Below are 14813 nucleotides of genomic sequence, written 5' to 3' on the forward strand. Positions count from 1 at the left end.
CCCTTGCTCTCCCAGATATAAAAAAAATGAATAACCTTAAAAATATATATATAGCCAGTCTGTTCACACTACTTTGGAAGAAAATTCAATGATAATATTACAAATAAAATAAAATAAAAGAATAAGACTAGAAAATAAGAATAGCAAAGGACGATGCCTGGGTGGTTCAGTTGGTTGAGAGTCAGATTCTTGATTTTGGCTCAGGTAATAATCCCAGGACTGTGGGATCAAAGCCCTATGTTGACTGTATGCTAAGTGTGGAGCTTGCTTGACATTCTCTTTCTCTCTCTGTCTCTCTCTCTTTCTCTCTCTCTCTCTCCCCCTTCCTCCCTCTGCCCATCTCCCCTGCTCACACTCTCTCATTCTCCTTAAAAAAAAAAACAAAAACAAAAAAAAAACAGAATAGCACAGGAAAAGAAAAGCTCTATCATGCTACTGAATTTTAGATCTTTCTCCCCTCTGGAGTTCAAGAAAGCCACTGTGAATGTGAATGTCAACAGGAAAACTGTTTCCCAACCCAAGATAAAAATGGACTCCACTCATTGCCCCTAGGGTCAAATATTACAGAAAACAGTTCAAAATACAGGCCAATTGATGCCTGCTTCAGCTATGAACTGCATCAAGTGCTTCGTCTGAAATATGAACTTCCAGAATCATTTTCACCTGAAACCCAGAAAGAACAGCAATCAAGATGCAGGCTTTCTGGTCTGACACACTCCTGGGGAAGGAGGAGGGAGAAGGAAGGACATAAGATCTTTCAAAGCTTCCTGCTGATCTACATTCAGACCCTTCCACAATCTATTGTCAAAAGAAAATTAAAAGCAGACCTCCAACAAATATAACTCAGAGCTATCTAAACAAGTAAAGATTGGGGCGCCTGGGTGGCGCAGTCGGTTGAGCGTCCGACTTCAGCCAGGTCACGATCTCACGGTCTGTGAGTTCGAGCCCCGTGTCAGGCTCTGGGCTGATGGCTCAGAGCCTGGAGACTGTTTCCGATTCTGTGTCTCCCTCTCTCTCTGCCCCTCCCCCGTTCATGCTCTGTCTCTCTCTGTCCCAAAAATAAATAAACGTTGAAAAAAAAAATTTAAAAATAAATAAATAAATAAATAAATAAATAAATAAATAATAAACAAGTAAAGATTGAAATATGGCAATTCCTTTTCTCTATGTAGAATTTACCTAGGGAAATTTACACTTCGAAAGTAAGTTAGTTTACATTTTAGGCCCTCAATTTGAGGACACGTGGGTGGCTCAGGTTATAATCTCACAGTTGGTGAGTTAAAGTCCCACACTGGGTGAGCACAAACCCTGCTTCAGGTGAGCTCCAGCCCTGCTTCAGGTAAAAAAAAAAAAAAAAAAAAAACCACGAGCCCTGGGTGAGCCCTGCTTCTCTCTCTCTCCCTCTCTCTCTCTTTCTCTCATAATAAAGAAAGAAAGAGAGAACGAATGAATGAATCAATTTGATCTCAGCCTTAAATCCTACAAACATTAACAGACACCTAGTAAGTATGAATCGTATGGGAGTTTTGTAACAAAATTACATACTAATTGGTATCTGTCAAAAAAATGAAAGCACAGGACAGTGTAAATAAAGATCTGTAAATAAAGCTGTCTTTGAAACATCATAATGCAAAAGGGCCAGGTACACTGCAGGGAGTGTTGAAGAGTACCTGATATGTGCAAGGTCTGGCCCAAAGTACATCATACTCAGGCCTCATTCTTTAAAAAGTTCTGTGCAAGCTGTCTCTTCCAGCCAGCTGATAACAAAGAACTACATATGTCTTACATATGCCTGGAACAGGACTTTCTAATCACAATCCTGACTCCGTTCTTCCAGAGATGATTATTAAATAATTGCTGAGCATTTACTAGGCATTGTACATATGCTAAGCACTTTATATGGATCTGTTCATTTAATCCTCACAACAAACCTATAATTTCAGCATTTTGGAGATAAGGCTTAAAAGTAATCCATGCTCGAGCGTGAAGGACTCCACGAATCCCGTTTGGAGGCATCTTTGAGCTCGCCAAGCAAGCATGATGGGCAAAGCTCACCCTCCCAAGTTGAAAAAATTTATGGACAAGAACTTATCATTGAAATTAAATGGTGACAGACATGTCCAAGGAATACTGCGGGGGTTCGATCCTTTTATGAATCTTGTGATAGATAAATGTGTGGAGACGGCAACTAGTGGGAACAGAACAATATTGGAATGGTGGTAATTCGAGGAAATAGTGTCATCATGTTAGAAACCTTGGAACGAGTATAAACAATGGGTGTGTTCACCAGAAGAAACCAACTGCCCTCACATGTCCCCTCCATAGCACCTGTTTTACTACAATATAAAAATCAGGTCATGCATTTTCATATTGAACTTTTTTGTTAAATAAACTTCTTTAATAGTCAAAAAACAAAAAAAACAAAAACAAAACAAAAAAAAGTAATCCGTGCTCACAAAGCTTGGTGGAAGTAGTTCTCTGAATTATCACGTAACACCTTCTCTCTGCAATCCAAAAATCAAGCTTGCTAGTTTCGAGGAGTAGAGGAAGAGAATAAATAGTGTAAAGTTTTTTGTTTTTTAAATAGAGCTTTCATATCATATTTCTGGCTATTCAAGAGATACCTGTAAAACATTCCTACCTTTTACTCTAGGCAAAGGTGACAAACACACTGAATGTATCAGTAATAAAGTAAAAACAATGATAACCTAAAACATACTATATTATTATTAAGATGTAAAGTGCTACAACTTTTATAGGTCAGACTAAAAGCCAATGCTACTGCATACATTCTGACAAGAGATACACATTGGACACTGTGTACCCAAGCCAGCATGTCAGCATTACATGCCTTTTTTTTTTAATGTTTATTTATTTTTGAGAGACAGAGAGCAAGTGGGGGAGGGGCAGAGAGAGAAGGAGACAGAATCTGAAGCAGACTCCAGGCTCTGAGCTGTCAGCACAGAGACTGTCGTGGGGCTGGAACCCATAAATTCTGAGCTGAAGTCAGATGCTTCACCGAATGAGCCACCCAGGCACCCCCTTTAAGGGCTTTGCAATCTAAGTGATCGTCTTCACTAGGACACATAAAAAATAAATACTCCATTGACTCATTTCTTTAACTGACACTTGAAATTTTCCTAAGGTCTTATTAGCTTCCGCAATCAAAACAACTCCAGGTCCAGATGGCTTCACTGGTAAATTCTACCAAATATTTACAGAAGAAATAATACCAGTTCTACACAATCTCTTCTAGAAAAGAGGAGGGAACATCTCCCATTTTATGAGTCTGGGATTACTCTGATGCCAAAACTAGGCAAAAATATTAACAGCAAATGTCAGACCAATATCTGCACCAACATAAATATAAATCAGGCCTCCTTAATTAGAGATCAGTACACATTACAGTTAAAAAAAAGAAAAGAAGGGCACCTGGTGGCTCAGTCGGTTAAGCATCTGACTTGGACTCAGGTCATGATCTCACAGTTTATGAGTTTGAGCCTCGCGTCGAGCTCTGTGCTGACAGCTCAGAGCTTGGAGCCTGCCTCAGATGCTGTGTCTCCCTCTCTGCCCCTTCCCCAGTCATTCTCCCCCACCCTCAAAAATAAAATAAACATGAAAAAAAAATTTTTTTGAAGAAAAGAAAAGTTACTGCTTCCTATGTTAGCTCACTATTGTTTCTTTGAACACGGTGTGATCTGTAATATGCTTGGCTCCTTGCCAGTCCAACATTCTTTTCCCCCGATCCCTTTTCCAGCTATTCTTCTTCACCCTGGATGTTAACCTTCCCCTACACCATTCCCTCCTCCAGAATAGTCATCCTCAATGGTATAGTCAGGGTCAATTTAATAGGGTGTAAAAGATACAGGGCTGGCCAGCTGAGAGCTGTCTCCATCCAACAGCATAACACAGCCCAAAGGGATCAAGAATAGTGCTCACCCCTAAGAAAATCATCTCCAAAAAATCCAGGAGGGCACCATTTAAAAGAAGGCACCATGTGTAAACACCAGAGCTATAAGTAAAACGCAAACGGTCTCAGTCCAAGGCAGTAATAATTATGTTCTTTTTACTTAGGGAACATGAGCTATTTAATTCTCTTGGAGTGTAGGTCATAATAGCCCTTATTTCCTGTAGGAATCCAATATTAACGAAACACACACACTTCAACAAGTTAACATATGCATGGGGTAGAGACCCATTCTCAGCTTTTTTACTAACATACTGTTTCACCTCAACCTTTCCCTTCCCTATGCTTTAACTCCCTGGATATAAAATGTTAATAACTGGCTCAAAAGAGCTCTAACAATATCTAACACATCAGACATACAATACTTAATGTGTGACTTAAGTTACATATTAAATAAAAGTAAATGGCATTTTTAAACCAACCTCTATACTGTACTTTGATCTGAAGTAACAAACCCTGTCATTTATGCTTCCTTAAACTCTTATGTATTCATAATCGTATTTCCTCATTTCTAACCACAATTCCTCCCACAAAAACCTAACATTTCCATTAAATGTAGACTTCACTTATAGAACCACAGAAAATAAGTCTTTTTAAATTTTAATTTCCCTTTCCTTCAAATGGTGGTTGAACTGACCTCAATGAGGTTTTAAGATATAAATATATATATATATGTATATACATACATATATGAAATAATCTATCTACTTTATTAAACCAGCAAATTCCTAAAAAATATACAGTTAGATGAATAAAAAATACCAAGAGCATTAAGACGAAACTTAAGATGGATGAAGACTGTCTGCCAAGCCTTCATCCATTAGGATGGCAATGCTTTAAGACCAGAAAGCCCTTGTCAATTTTCAGGTAACTGTTACAAATTGTCTTAAGCCCTTAAGCCAGCCCACTAATGAAATGAATTTACAGGATGAGTAAGTAAGCCAAAGCAAGAGAGGGCATGTGAGTTGGCAATAGATCCATGCGGCTGACAGCAACAGCTAATAAGCAGCTAATCGTTTCACTTTGTTGTGTCTCACAAAGTAACTTTAAAAAGGAAAATTGAGTATCTAGCTGCAAGTAATAAAACATCAAAAAACAAAGTAATAAAATTTTGAAATAGCAATCAAATTGAAACTAAACAAAAACAAGAGGTCTGGCTAAATTTAGAACCCAGACAGCTCATGTGCACCTGCCTACAACATGCAAACACTTCTAGCAATGGAAAGAGGGTGCCAAAAAATTAGGACATTCTCAGGTACTGCTCAAGAAAAAGCCATCTATCCTAGCAACCATCTCACGTTTTCATGTTACATACAAGATTAACAAAGACAGTACTCAACCACATTTTATTTGCATGTTTATGCACCACAAAGAATAAAAAATTTTTAAATATGTGCTAATTCTAGAACATATAGGGATTACACTTTCAGAACATTCACATATACACTTTCAGAACTGGAAGACTTCTAGTCTTCTGCAAAAAGCCACTTCTAAAACGATTAACACAGAGATGTGTAATTTTACTTACTTGCTTTCTTATGCAGTAACTTGTGAGTTGCCCAACTTCCTTTAAAACATTCCTAAAAGAGCAAACATGAAAATTAGTGTCAGACCTTCCTTAATCAGAAACATTTTAAGGAATACTGTATGTAAGATACAGTTACTGGAAACTCTGCAAAAATCTAACTCAGTTGAGTTTACTATATTCAGTATTTAGGAAAGCTTAAGAAATGATGATATCTATTTAAAAGTTCACTTCAAAAACCATCCTAAACTTGAGAGTACTTCAAATAAGCAAGAAACATCAGCCTATATTATAAATAGTAGTCATAGTCAGGGCGCCTGGGTGGCTCAGTTGGATGAGAGTCCGACTTTGGCTCAGGTCATGATCTCACGGTTTGTGAGTTCGAGCCCCATGTCAGGCTCTGTTCTGACAGCTCAGCCTGGAACCTGCTTCGGATTCTGTGTCTCCCTCTCTCTCTGCCCCTCTCTCACTCATACCCTGTCTCTCTCTCTCTCTCAAAAATAAATAAACATTAAAAAAAAAAGTCATAGTTATATTTCAATTTTATGTCACCAAATTATTTTTAAGCATTTAAAAAGAACCATGACCCATGTCATACACTGGAGGGATGGGGGGGGGAGGTGGGACACACAAGGAAAATTTTGCAGATTTTTCCATTATTTATAGTTTGATTCCTAGTTAGTTGTATCCTCATTGTTTTCTACACACTGACAATCCTACATTGTAAGTTCAGTAAGGGAAGGGACACTGCCAAGTTTACCATCACATGCCCAGAGGCAACCGTAGTGGCTGCTACACAGTGGAGATTCAGTGCGTACTTACTGATTGATCAGAATGGATGAATGATGTGAAAGATTGGACTTTTCACTTAGGAAAAAAGTTCATATGACATATTTCAGACACCAATAGGAAATACTATATTGGGAAAATGAACTCAAGTAATAAATTGAATTCAAATAATGAACTCAAGTAATAAATTAGAAAAATGAATTCAACCATAGATCTTATTTATGCTTTGATTTTTATAGTATTTCCCTCAAAGAGTTTAAAATCACTCAAACAAATCAGTACAAATACTAAGAGAATTCACAAACTCCTACAAATGTTTTGACTTTGCAAACATAAAAGAGTAAGTAATGGATAAGAAAAAGCTAAGACAAAAGTAGAAAGCCTCCCTAGGACTAATTAGTAATTAAACTACATGACACCAGTGTCGCTAAAGCTACTCTCCCTAAAGGTTGTCCACGGGCTCTGAGGGGTTGGTTTCTCCCTCCAGGGCCAGGATGTTCACTACTTCTCCTTTCCTCTCCTTGTACCCTACACAGCCTGTAACTGTTTGCATTCAGAAAACCCAGGTCAGAGGCACCTGGGTGGCTCAGTCAGTTAAGCATCTAACTTCAGCTCAGGTCATGATCTCAGGGTTCGTGAGTTCAAGCCTCACATCAGGCCCTGTGCTTATGATAGGGAGACTATCCTGGATTACACAAGTAGGCCCTAAATACCATCATCATGAGTATCCTTATAAAAGAGAGGCAAAGAGAGGTTCACCCACACAGGAAAAAAGGTAATATGGCCAGAAGGGTAGAGACTGGAGAAATGTCGTAGAGCCTCTGCAGGGAGCATGGCCCCACCATCACCTTGATTTAGACTCAGTGAAACTGATTTTGGACTTCCACCTCCAGAACTATGAAAGTATACTCTGCTGTTGTTTTATGCCACTATGTGGCAATTTGTTAACAGCAGCCACAGGAAACTAAGACAGTAAATAATAAGACACTAGGGCACAGCAAAAGAATGAATCCAATTACTACAATGACGGTGAAGGATCAATTACAGTCTTCTTGAACCTTTTTTTGCTTACATGTACTTATTCATGGGGTCAACTCCCAATTATGCATGGTGATTTTTATTTATGTCTTAAAATGTTTTTATACTTACTTATTTGAGAGAGAGAGAGAGAGAGAGAGAGAAAGAGAGAGAAGGAATGAGCCAGGGAGGGGAAGAGAGACAGGGAGACACAGAACTCAAAGCAGGCTCCAGGCTCTGAGCTGCCAGCATAGTTCGACATGGGGCTTGAACTCACGAACCATGAAATCATGACCTAAGCCGAAGTCAGACACTAACCAACACAGCCACCCAGGCGCCCCTTTGCATGGTAATTTTTAAATGGGATGAGCAAAGGCACATGACTTATTTTAAGAAACTTAATTTCAGTCAGCAATTTCAACCTCTTCTTTTCCTCCCCTTTCCAAATTATTCATCATCATGGATAAGACTGACAAGAGGGAGGAGACAGATTGGAGTTTCACTTGTTTTTCCCTTCTCCCACCCTAGCTGGTAACAAAGATGTTTATGGCAGTAAGACATTCAGCAAGGAAAAGTTCAGGGACGAGGAAAGGAAGGAGTGAGGTATTCAGGGTGGATCCTAGAATACCAGTCTAAAAGTCGGCCAGGCCTAGAAGCAAAATCCCACCATGGCTGCATGCTGGTGCACCAATGTTTTTCTTCAGTTCAAGACCATGACTCCAATGTTTCCTTAAACCAGACAAACCATCTGCATGCTAAATATGCTTGGTACAATTTTCAATTCATTTTCATTATGCCAGCTTAGAATAAATCAACTGAATGTCTGCTCAATGAGAACAATATATTGCTAAAGTGGCTTACACATCTCCTAGGAACAAATAGAACCACTATTGCAGCACTGCTATAAATAGACTTCCCTGAAAAAAATTAAGGACAGATTCTTGTCCCATCACATACACCCCCTTCTCCAAAATCCTAAGGTACTCCAATTGTTACATAAGCACAAGCACAGTTTGTGCCCTCAGCCTGACTATCCCTCTTCCTGCCATCACTGAAATTAGGACATAAGAAGGCAGAAAACCATCAAAAAATGAGAAGAAAATGTCAAGAACAATACAGAAGAGACTTCTGGACACAGCAGGGTTATCAAAGGTGACCCTGTAGATACTCTTCAGCTCTACAAGCCTAGGATTCCATCTTACAAGTAATTATGGAAGACATTACAAGTTCTCAAAAACTTAAAAATGTGACAGTAGAAATGATGATCTCAAAGTTAACCTCTCCCAAAAGCAGACTGAAATGACAAAAAGTTGAAAATAACGAGATGGTATTTGTGAAACAAAGGACTTGCAACCAACAAGTCTGGGGCACCTGGCTGATTCAGTCAGTAGAGCATGCGACTCTACCTCGGGGTTGTAAGTCCGAGCCCCATAATGGTGTAGAAAATTACTTACAAATAAAAAAATTTTTTTAAATCTTAAAAAAAAAAAAACCAACAAGTCTAACATCTGAATAATAAAATTTCAGAAAGAAAAGGGCGAGGAGAAATCAAAGAAATAAAAGTTTTCCATAACTGAAAGACAGGAGTTTCCAGACTGAAAAGACCCCCAAAGAATAAAACGCAACTTGCCCAAGGATACAATATGAAATTTCTCAACACTGAGATAAGAGAAGATCCAATAAGCTTCCAGAGAAGGGGGGAGAGGGGGGCATAAATATGCAAAAGATTATGAATCCCATGGCAACAGACTTTTCAACACTGGAAGCTAAATGAAAATGGAGAATATAAAAATTCTGAGAAAACAATTTCCAAACTAGAATTCCAAACCCAGCCAAACTGAAAATCAAGTGTCAGGGTATATAACAAGACATTTTCAGAATCTCAAAAATCTACCTCCTGTGCCATCTTTCTCAGGAAGCTATTGGAGGAGACAGTGCATAAAACATGAGAACTAACCAAGAAAGAGGATGATGTGATACAGACAAAAGAGAAGTAAAGGGCGATGCTTGAAGAGGGATATAAGGAGGACTGCTCCGAAGCAAGCCCAGGGAACAAGTTATGGCTGGAGGTCAGAGAGTTCCCAGATAAAACCGATTACATGCCAAATGTATTTAACAGTACTGAGAGGAATTCTATGAAATTGTAGAAGAGTCTGGGAATGAATCAGTAAACGACCAAAGGATACTGTTAAAAGAACGGGAAAGAGGGAGGCCTGGCTGGCTCAGTCGGTGGAGCTATGACTCTTCATCTCAGAGTTGTGAGTTCCAGCCCCAAGTTGGGGTAGAGCTTCCTTAGAAAGAAAAAAAAAAAATGGATAATAGGGGGCACTGGACTGGCTCAGTCAGAAGAAGAACATGTGACTCTTGACCTCAGGGCCATGAGTTTGAGCCCCATGTTGAGTGTAGAGATTATAGATAGATAGATAGATAGATAGATAGATAGATAGAAAGAAAGAAAGAATGGGATATAGAGGAAAGCAGGGAGGGGATTTGTAAGTTAGAAACATTTGTCTAGGTATGTGAAATAATTTGAATAACCAACTAAAAAGTTACAAAAAGTAGGGGCGCCTGGGTGACTCAGTCAGTTAAGCGTCCAACTTCAGCTCAGGTCACGATCTCGCGGTCCGTGTGTTCGAGCCCCGCGTCAGGCTCTGGGCTGATGGCTCAGGGCCTGTAGCCTGCTTCCGATTCTGTGTCTCCCTCTCTCTCTGCCCCTCCCCCGTTCATGCTCTGTCTCTCTCTGTCTCAAAAATAAATAAAACGTTAAAAAAAATTGTTTTTTAAAAAAAAGTTACAAAAAGTTATTTTAATTAATTATGGACATTTTGCCTCCATGATGTTGAGACAGTAAACATAAACCCAATCAAGAAACATCTAAATTACTTTATTGTGAGTTAAGCTTCTATACAAAATATTTTAAAACATATATAGTGCTAAAAAAAACTCTAAAGTTTAAAGTATGAATAAAATCAGTATCAATATTTTATCAGTAAAATCAAAATCAATATGAAAAAATCAATAGGTAACTTTAGAAAGAAAACAGACTTTTAAAACTAAGAGAAATTTACAATTTTACAGAAGATGAATTCAAGGGGCATATGGGTGGCTCTCTCAGATAAGTGTCCAACTCTTAATTTTGGTTCAAGTCATGATCTTGCAGTCATGAGATCGAACCCCGCATCAGGCTCTGTGCTGGTAATGGAGCCTGCTTAAAATTCCCTCTCTCCCTCTGCCCTTCCTCTGCTCACGCTCTCTCCTAAAAAAAGAGAGAGACAGAGAGAGAGAGAGAGAGAGAGATGAAACCAAGTAATCTCCCACTCAACAGGACTTCTATCACACTGTAATACATGTTACATAAAACTATGAGAGAGATTTTTTAAATGCTATTATATAACCATTTTTCAAATGAATTTTATGTTCTACAATGTAATAATTTAAAATGTTTGCTCACTGCCATATATATATATGTCTAGATATTCAAATGCAGTTTAAAATTAAAAAGTAAACATCTTCTATGTCTAATGATACCATCTAGGTTGAATACCCACTGTATCAATTCCTTTAGTGTGATACTTAACTTTTTTTAGATCACTGAATCTTTTGAGAATCTTGGGAAAGCAATCATTCCCCTCCACAGAAAAAAAAAAATCCATGCACATATAAACTCATGCACACAATTCTACTCATTTATTCATATAAATACAGAATGCACATTATGACCAAAGCACTTGCAAGGTGCTAGGCATTCAGCAGTGAACAATATAGGCCTGTTCTAGACAAATATTACACGGCTAATTACACAATTACACAGTTTAAGTCATAAGGGCTAAAAAGAAAAAATACATAGTGCCGTTAAAAGAGGAAGAAGACAGAAGCTAAAGATATAGTCAGGGATCAGATTAGGTTAAGGATTCTGGTCTACTCCAATAACAGAAAGCCACCAAAGAGTTTTAAACCAAGGAATAACCTGAAAAAGACTGAATTCCTGGCATCCCTGATCTCCATCAAACCCAAAATCAAAACCAAAACCCCTTTTTCTAAATAACAGCCTAAAGAATGGTCTTAAGAACTGGTTTTTAATATAAGCAGTCCTTGCTTTGCATAGTAGTACAGAGCCATAAAAATGACCAGGGCAAGCTACAACCATACAAAGAATCTTGTAAGAAATTGTAAGAAATTACAATTGTTCCATGACCTTTAAAATTTTTTGATAAAACATTAAAAAACTCTGTCAGTTATAAATATATAGAGAACTGGGGGGTGAAGGAATAAAAGTAACACTTATGTACACTGTAACACTGAGAATTAGAGTGTTTTGTTTCTTTATTTAAAAACTTAGCAAGGGGCGCCTGGGTATCTCAGTTGATCTCAGGTCATGAGTTGGAGCCCTATGCTGAGTGTGCAGAGATTGCTTAAAAAAATAAATAAAATTTTAAAAAATTAAAAAATAAAAACTCATCAAGACTAGTTTGGACAACGTTTAGCCTTCTTCCCACTGATAACTTATGAAACGGAGTGAGCATCTTTTTGTGCTTGGCAAATTATCCCTCTCCTTTCTAGATGTGGAGCAGCTTCCAAATTTTATCCTTTGCACTTTCAAAACCTGAGACTTCCTTTAAAGTTTTTGTTGGTTATCGTTTCCCCTGAGACACTGTCATTCTTTTCAGCACAACCAGTTTCCTCATTGTGTCAACAAGCTGGCCTCACAGAGGTGCTCTGACTACTCGTCTCGAGTTTCTAGAATGGTGAGCTATGCCAACATTCCCATGGTCAGCTACTTTTTCTACAACCCCATTTATGTTCTATTTAGATTTCACTTCCAGCATTATCATTTACCATTTCTTTGCTGCACTTTCATCTTTGTTGACAGATTCCTTCTTTCAATTACATTTGTAAAATATCACAGAAGTTCTCACTGAAAAACAAGAAAGCACCACAACTACAGGCTTTGCTATCTGTCTGGATGAGAACTGAATGACGGATGCACAGTGACCAATCACAGGTTTTGAAAGAAGGGAGTGACTGGTCACCAATCAAGATGCACACCTGTGATTTACATAGTGCTCCTAGGACTGAAGAATTAGCCCTCAAGTGTGTACTTTATGTAATTACTCTGTGATGTTAGGAGACTTGGTTTCGTTTAACTAAACTATGGTAACAAAACTCATGCGTATCAAAACTGCAAAGTAAGATCTGCCTTTAGGGGGCACCTGGCTGGCTCAGTTGGCAGAGCGTGTGACTTGAGTTCAAGCCCCTCATTGTGCAAATAGCTTACTTAAAAAAACAAAAAAACAAAAAAAATCTGCCTTTATATAGTTGGCACTCTCATACAACCTATTTATAAAACCTTTCTAAATGGGTTAAGTGAACAAAAACGCTTCTGCATCACTCAACATCTTTTTTTACCCTCACAGAAGCTGACACACATTTCCGTAAGTTAAAAAAAATCTCTATCCCAACTGATTCATTTAGAGAACACAGAAGTTTACATACCAATTTGAATGGGGGCAGGAGGGAGGGGTACGTACCAATCTGAACAAGAAAGGGTAGGGGAAGAACTATCAGAGAGGAGAGGTAAAAGAAGCATTTAAAATGTTGCCAAAAATTTAGTATATTCACCTAATTTTTTAATACTAAAAAAAATACTGCCTACTTATTACTAAGGATAATTCATAATTCATAAAGGGTTTCTAAGTAGGGACAACTCAAAACCCACAAGGCTTTGTAAAACATTCCTTTTCAAAACTAACGTTAGGGCAGTGGCTAAAATCATGGACTTTGAAATCAGACAGACTTGTATCCTAGCTTGGTCACTTATTAAGCTGTGATACTGGAGAAAAAAAAAATCTTAGTATCTCTTCAGTTCCACTTTCCTCAACTGTTATGTTGGGAAAACAAACAATTAGGTTAAATGTGTGGCCAATAAGTGCTCAATTCTAATTGTCATCCATTTTACTTTTTCAAGCAATTTAAATTTTAACTTTGAAAAGATGATTCACCTACATATCTATCTTTAACATGTTGTCAACCCTGGCCCAAATTCCTGGCTTGTGAAAACTGATGGCAATTAGGCAGCTATTGCTTACTGTGAGCTTTGTATCTGACTAGCATCATTACTGCCCACAGAAGCTGCACAGTGGGGAAGGGGATGCAACCCAAAGTTCAAACTTGCTCCTAACACGTAGACCATCAGAGAACCCAGCCTACTGGCCAAGGTGTCTGAGTACAACCTGGGACCAATCTCTGGCAGAATACTAAGCTATGCAACCCTTAGAAAGCCAGGCCATGAAGACAGAGTGCTCCAGGAGAAATCCTCCAATTTTGGTTCAAGAATCAGAGTTCGTGAGTTTGAGCTCCGCGTCAGGCTCTGTGCTGATGGCTCAGAGCCTGGAGCCTGCTTCAGATTCTGTGTCTCCCTCTCTCTCTGCTCCTCCCCTGATCATACGCTGTCTCTCTCTCTCTCTCAAAAATAAATAAAGATTTAAAAAAAAACAAAAATCAGGACAGGGAACTCCTAATGCTCAAAGAGCATGGGTATCCACCTTCTCTCTCTTCTATCCTCTCACACCCCAGACCCCAAAGTGATCCTGAGGTGGCCATCTACTACATGAGTTTGTAGGAGCCAAAGTTCTGAGGAAGGGGCATTTTCCTTCCCTGATCAGTGCAGAGAGGGTGGGATTAAACCCTACTGCCTTTTTTTTTTTTTTTTTTTTGCCTCTGCCCTCTCTCCATTTGGCCACAGATACAGGCACAGTCATGAAGTGTGCAGCAAAGCAGGTAACTAAACCGCAGCTTACTGGCCAGAAGACCAAAAAAGAGAATCCCAAAGAACCAGAAAGTACCTGCAAGTTGTTCCAGAAAGGGAACTTACAGAAAGTTGTCCATAATACAATAAACTGATGCTTGTGAGAAAAGAACTAATCGAAAATCCATCATCCAAGTCTCAGACCAAGCACTGGGTCAGAAGGCAGGTAAGAACTCATAGCCTGAATCTAACCAGATTAATAGCCTGCTAAAACAAAAATATCAACATTCTCCATAGGATCTAAACAAGACTCAAGATCTCATAATATTCAAAATCTCCAGGATACAATCTAAAATTATTTGACATATATTGGGGTGCTTGGGTGGTTCAGTCAGTTAAGCATCTGACTCTTGATTTCAGCTCAGGTCATGACCTCATGGTTCATGGGTTCGAGCCCCACATCAGGCTCTGTGCTGACAGTGCAGAGTCTGCTTGAGATTCTCTCTCTACCCCCATTCATTCACTTTGTCTTTCTCTCAAAATAAATTTTGAAAACTTTTTTTAAAAACTATTTGACATAGGGGCATCTGGGTGGCTCAGCGGGTTGAGCGTCTGACTTCAGCTCAGGTCATGATCTCAAGGTCTGTGGGCTCGAGCCCCGCATCGGGCTCTGTGCTGACAGCTCAGAGCCTGGAGCCTCCTTCCGATCCTGTGTCTCCCTCTCTCTCTCTCTCTGCCCCTCCCCACTCACACTCTGTCTCTCTATCCTT

At 38.9% G+C, this 14813-nt stretch overlaps 1 protein-coding gene and 1 pseudogene across 1 annotated transcript in view; one reads left to right on the top strand and one right to left on the bottom strand.

The window, feature by feature from the left end:
- The window catches only part of METAP1 (methionyl aminopeptidase 1), a 58330-nt gene that overhangs the window by 23448 nt on the left and 20069 nt on the right, over positions 1-14813 (bottom strand). Inside the window, exon 2 of the mRNA XM_040477824.1 lies at positions 5496-5547. Within this exon, the coding sequence (XP_040333758.1) occupies positions 5496-5547 (52 nt within the window). The remainder of the gene's footprint in view (positions 1-5495; positions 5548-14813) is intronic.
- On the top strand, positions 2041-2270 carry LOC121032101 (small nuclear ribonucleoprotein G-like; annotated as a pseudogene).

The sequence above is a fragment of the Herpailurus yagouaroundi genome, unplaced genomic scaffold, assembly GCF_014898765.1.
Source record: "Herpailurus yagouaroundi ecotype Mexico unplaced genomic scaffold, PumYag 28, whole genome shotgun sequence".
NCBI lineage: Eukaryota > Metazoa > Chordata > Mammalia > Carnivora > Felidae > Herpailurus > Herpailurus yagouaroundi.